This window comes from Solanum lycopersicum, chromosome 8, assembly GCF_036512215.1.
Source record: "Solanum lycopersicum chromosome 8, SLM_r2.1".
Taxonomy (NCBI): domain Eukaryota; kingdom Viridiplantae; phylum Streptophyta; class Magnoliopsida; order Solanales; family Solanaceae; genus Solanum; species Solanum lycopersicum.
The window spans coordinates 26,190,895-26,196,505 of NC_090807.1; the positions used below are offsets into that span (position 1 = coordinate 26,190,895).

The 5,611-nt window shown below is 33.2% G+C and overlaps 1 protein-coding gene across 3 annotated transcripts; it reads left to right on the forward strand.

The window, feature by feature from the left end:
* The first annotated feature begins 209 nt into the window (after positions 1-209).
* LOC101266053 (probable ADP-ribosylation factor GTPase-activating protein AGD11) lies at positions 210-5,126 on the forward strand. Of its 3 annotated transcripts, none has more exons than XM_004244905.5 (9): positions 210-680; positions 1,829-1,912; positions 2,257-2,341; positions 2,873-2,948; positions 3,075-3,238; positions 3,312-3,549; positions 3,720-3,836; positions 4,086-4,181; positions 4,430-5,126. In XM_004244905.5, the coding sequence occupies exons 1-9, from the start codon at positions 635-637 to the stop codon at positions 4,709-4,711; spliced, it is 1,188 nt and encodes a 395-aa protein (XP_004244953.1). In that variant the 5' UTR covers positions 210-634; the 3' UTR covers positions 4,712-5,126. The 3 variants fall into 3 exon arrangements, with proteins under 3 accessions (XP_004244953.1, XP_069143984.1, XP_069143985.1); XM_069287883.1 differs by lacking the exon at positions 210-680 and adding an exon at positions 1,066-1,225; XM_069287884.1 differs by lacking the exon at positions 210-680 and adding an exon at positions 1,096-1,485.
* The last annotated feature ends 485 nt before the right edge of the window (positions 5,127-5,611 follow it).

Here is a 5,611-nt window from a genome sequence, read left to right on the forward strand (position 1 = left end):
ATTTAAAGTCAATGTAATTATATAAACTATACTCATGAAATGTAATAAAATAAAATTGGTTTGCCATGTATAAAATTTTCCCTAATTTAACTTACTTTTCTTAAGATATTGAAAAATATGCATTAACATATGCCTGTTAGTTTTTAACTAAAAATAGGGTGTGTGGATATTTTAATTATAAGGAAAAAGATTATTATACTAATTATATTAGGTAGGCGCCAAAAGGGGAGTTTGATGGCTCCTCAAATAATTTATTTGGCTGTTGTCCTCTAAACCACCAGAAATAAGAATTTCATCTCAACATTGACTTTCTTTTGCTTTTTTACACACGGGAATAATTGAAAATTTACAATTCATTTTTTTCCCCATATTCTTTTCTACATGTAATCAACATTTTATCCATTAACTTGTGAATTGGACAAAGAAATATGTCAATTTTGAGTCCCAATTCATTACAAAAGCTCCAATGATTGCGTTGTTTGAACATGATTTTTGTTTTTGTTTTTATTTTTCCTTTGATATAATTATACGTTTGCAATGGAGGGATGAAATTGGTTTGGCGCGGTGAGAGAAGATGAATTATTGAGAATTGTAGAGATTTTTGGGATATATTCAATTTAGAAGAAAGCAAAAAATGTCTATTCATCATCAGGGAAATGTTGATAGCAACAATGTTACAGGTATCATCCCCTTTTCAAGGTGCTTTAGTTTCATCGTTGCATTATTTGGTTAATATCCTTTTCAGAAAAGGGACAAGTAATTTAGGAACGACCAAAATAATAATGATAATGACGACAAAAGTAATTACAGAAAATGGGTATAATGAATGATGCTTGAAGCTTTTTGGCTAATCTGAAAGGGTTGTATCTAGCCTTGCAAGGGTTTTATTGAATTCTTGTTTGTTTTCTATATATATATATATATATATATATATTTTTATTTTTTTTTATTGAAAATCTTATGGAAAATATCTTGACCAACACTCGCTTGAGGCGTGTTAGATACGGTGCTTAAGGATATTATTTCATCTGGTATAGGTGTATCCCCACAAGCTCTTCTAGTATAAAATCAGGAGTTAGAAGATTCTTTAAAGATAAAACACTACACATCATAAATATAGGAGGAAAGATTTCTCGTAGTGATTTATATCCTTTTTCTTGTCAAGTTGAAGAAGAAGAAGGCTACATTTATAGAGAAAAAACACACAAGGCCAACACCTCCAATGGTAATAACAGAATCAGTGACATGACGATTAATGGGTCATAAAGGATAGTAATTGGAATGTTTAAAGCCAAAAGTTAAATCTCCTTAAAGGGCTTTCAATGTTGGAAAATGTAATAGAATTATGGCTAATCAAGGCTACCCATTCAACCACAATAAATATATATTTAATACTCATAAACAAGATATGAAGGAATGGGCCTAGACAACATTATGAATACTTCTTTTCGAGATATTAGAACCATTTTTCCAACTTTTTTGATGGTGAGGATAACATGTTTTTGACAAAAATGCAGTTTTCTCTTATTTATATTATTACGATAAATAAGGCTGAAAAGTCATCTACTTTTTCTATCTTTGCTACGGTTTTTCAATCTCTCCCTCATTTGTGATTCTTGATTTTCTGAACAAATTTCTTTAAAAAGAGTAATTTGTAATGAAGATCCACTTAATATCTCAGATTGTTTTGTTCGTGTGTTGAATTTGCTCAGTGATGATTAAGTGTCAATGAAAATGTTACTTAATACTATTTCTGCAGAATGTAGAAATAAGTTTTAATAGTTTCTCTCATTTACGCGTGTAATAATATCTCATGTTTATTTGCTAGGTTCTTGCCTTTACGAACTTCTGCAAATGGAATCATCTGCAAATTGTAGCGGTCATCAACCAGAAAGACGAAACCGTTCTTCAAGTATGTAACATCTTATTCTCAGCTTAAACTGAATGCTATGTAAATTAATCGTATTCCTTTATACTGGATAATTTTCTTTTTTGTTTTTTCAAGCACCACGTATACTTGTTGAGCTGCCTAGGACTAGTCAATTTCATGTTTGCGACTATATCAATTTGACCACCATGGAGAAATTGCTCCTTAATTTTCTTTTCAACACTGTTGAGTTTTATCATATGTTACATAGTTGTGTTATGTTGTTACGTCGGTTGAATTAAGTGTATACTTTCTCATTTTACATAATCGACCAAGCTTGACTTATAGATTGCAAGTGTTTTCTAGTAATCGATTGTTATTTGTACTAGGTCCTCGACATAGACTACAGAGGCTGTTGAGTGAATCTGGCAATAGATTCTGTGCAGATTGTGGATCTCCAGATCCAAAATGGGTGTAAGTATCACGGACATACAAGTTTTAAATCATATTTAAAGAATACTATAAGGCTTATCAATCTCTTTAAAAGCTTTTTTCGATTCATCTTGTAGCTGAACCTTTATTGTGCCAAGATATTTGAGTTATACACCATCTGTTACTGAAGCCTTTTACTTGTAGATGTGAACTTATCCTTTATGTTTGTACTTTCTGTATCTCAAATGTTTTTGGGAAATTGTAAAAGATTTAATCTTTTGTATAGCTAATGAGGTTTGACAAGATCTATAATCATCCAGACTTAGAAAAATCAGTTGTTTTACATAATTTTGAAAATGTTTCCTTTGTTTCCCCTCAGTACGTTGGATATCTTAAAACCAAGTACCTAACGGTTGGTATCTCTTTCTTTCTTTTTGCTTTGAAAGAATCATACTTTGAAGATTTTCCTTTTATTTTGAGTAATCGTAGCATAACCACCTGTTACATTCCTCTTTTCTATTCCTCGAGTCTTGAAAGTACTTGCTACATCTACTCTCTTTTCGTGATATGCAGATCAATAAATCTTGGAATTTTTATATGTATCAAGTGCTCCGGAGTACATCGAAGCCTTGGAGTGCACATATCAAAGGTTGGTTAATCAAACTTTTCTGTTTGTCTTAACTTCCATATATACTTGTTATTGTAGTATGTACTAGAATAGTGTTTGATATATTTTATTTTTTAGTTAACTCTATGGTCTGTCATGATTTAACAGGTTCTGTCAGTGAAGCTCGACGAGTGGACAGACGACCAGGTTGATAGTATGATAGAGATGGGTGGAAATAGTGCAGCAAATATGAAGTATGAAGCTGCCATTCCTGATAGTTACAGGAAGCCCAGACCCGAGGCATTGATAGAAGTGCGGACTGACTTCATCAGGTAACGTATTTCAGTAACCATCAGATATAGGTATATGGGACATCCTATTCTAAAATCGAAAATCCACTCTCAGGAGAAAATATGAGCTGCAGCAATTTCTAAACTCTGATGAACAGATGATTTGCCCCTACCCACCGTCATCGTCTTCACATTGCAATTCTTTAAGCCTTACTTGTAGTTTGGCTCTGGATAAGAGGAATTATGAGAAACAATCGACTGGACATCGTATCCATGGCATAGGACACGCATTTCGCAATAGCTGGCGACGGAAAGAATCTGAACACAGGAGTACCAAGAAAAGTAATTCAATGGTAATAATATATCTTCCTGTAAGGAACAAAATCTTCTACACTTATTTTAACAGAACCAGAGTGGGTTATAATTTTACATGTAATGCAAATTGGTAAGGAACTTGATGCAAATTCTTGTATGAGAAAATCAACTCTCAATTGTACCTTACTCCTGCATATTTTACCTATAGGCAGGTATGGTTGAGTTTATAGGATTGATAAAAGTCAATGTGGTGAGAGGGACCAACCTAGCTGTCCGTGATGTCGTAACAAGTGATCCTTACGTAATTCTCTCCTTGGGAAGCCAGGTAAATGTTATAAAGTATACTAGAGCCCATTTGGATTGGCTTTTGGCATTTCTAATTTATTTTTGTTATTTTAACTTATAAACAAGTAAATGTTATAAGCAAGTTTTATTTTTACGCAAATACTACAAACTGCTTAAACTATTCGGGACTTATGGTTTATTTGAAACATCCCTCTCCTACCACATGTTGATGACAAATGGCATTAAAATCCTCATACTAAACCCTGCTCTGAACTTCTTTTGGTTGCAGTCCGTCAAGACACGTGTTATAAAGAACAATCTTAACCCAGTATGGAATGAAAAGCTAATGTTGTCAATTCCAGAAAATGTTCCTCCTTTGAAAATGGTATGCATTTTTATTTTTATTTTTTGGTCTCTATTCTTCCCATTCTACCAATGAATTCTCTATAATAATTCGTAAATCTAGATCGGCTAATTTTCTGTCATTTGATTAGCTATTTAATGTGAAGAGGGAAAAGTATAAGAACGTACAAGAAAATGTAACATAAAAGGAACTTGAGATAGATAAGTTGCAATTGTTGGCCTAATTTTCTTCACATTTTGTCTTAATAATATATCTTCATGGTTTCGCAGCTTGTGTATGACAAGGATACATTTACAACGGACGACTTCATGGGGGAAGCTGAGATTGATATCCAGCCCCTTGTTACTGCAGCAAAGGCATCTGAAAATTCAACACTTAGTGAATCAATACAGCTTGGGAAATGGAAAGCAAGCAAAGACAACACTCTAGTTAAAGATGGCATGATTAGTCTAATAGATGGAAAAGTGAAACAAGAGATCAGTGTGAAGCTTCAGAATGTTGAAAGGGGAGTACTTGAGATTGAGCTTGAATGTGTTCCTCTCACGCAATAGCAGGTACCAGTAAAGGAAACGAAGTATGAGCATCTTAGCCAAAGTTGGAGCTTCTCATTACATTTGAGTTGGTCAAGGGCTTCAAACATAGACCCCATAGAAGAAGAAAATGCAATATGCAGGGAAAGTATACTGAAATTAGTTATACCATTGCCAGAATTTCTAGTCTGGATTAGTCGCAAAAGGTGAATTATGCTCGTTACACATGGCTGAAATGGTAAAGGGTCGACCAGTTGAATGGACAAGTGTAGACTGGTAGAATTGCAAGGAAATCCAGAATCACACCATCATTCAACTTTTTCTGTCATATTAGACTTTTGATATTGCTAGGGCAAGATAACATTTTAATGAACTGTATGTAACTGTTCTAAACAAAATAACCATTTGTCTGGCTTTATTAACGTTCATTAGATTACACCTTGTCATTCTCATTTTTTTTAGGCATAATACATATATTGGACCCTAAACTTGACTTCAAATTTAACTTTGATCTCCAACTTTCATAATGCACAAACAGACACTTTAACTATCCAACTTTTAAATAAATAAACACATGAGTACTACGTGGCAAAATACGTGTAGGACACTACGTAGGACAAAAAATTACATGTAGGATGACATATAGGACATGCGTGTCTATTTGTTCAACTTTATGCAAGTTAAAGTGTCTGCTTGTGCACACCCAAAGCTGAAGGGCATAAATGTAATTCAAAACTAAGTTAAAGGGCATATTTATGTATTATGCCTTTTTTAATTGATGATAATACAACATTTGAATATCAGGACAATAATACTGATCACCTTAAAACTTATAACTTAGTTGTGAATCTACTAAGTGTACAATTACTGGAAAGAACAAATATTACTTGAGGATACTTGATTCAACACCATAAAGTTCAA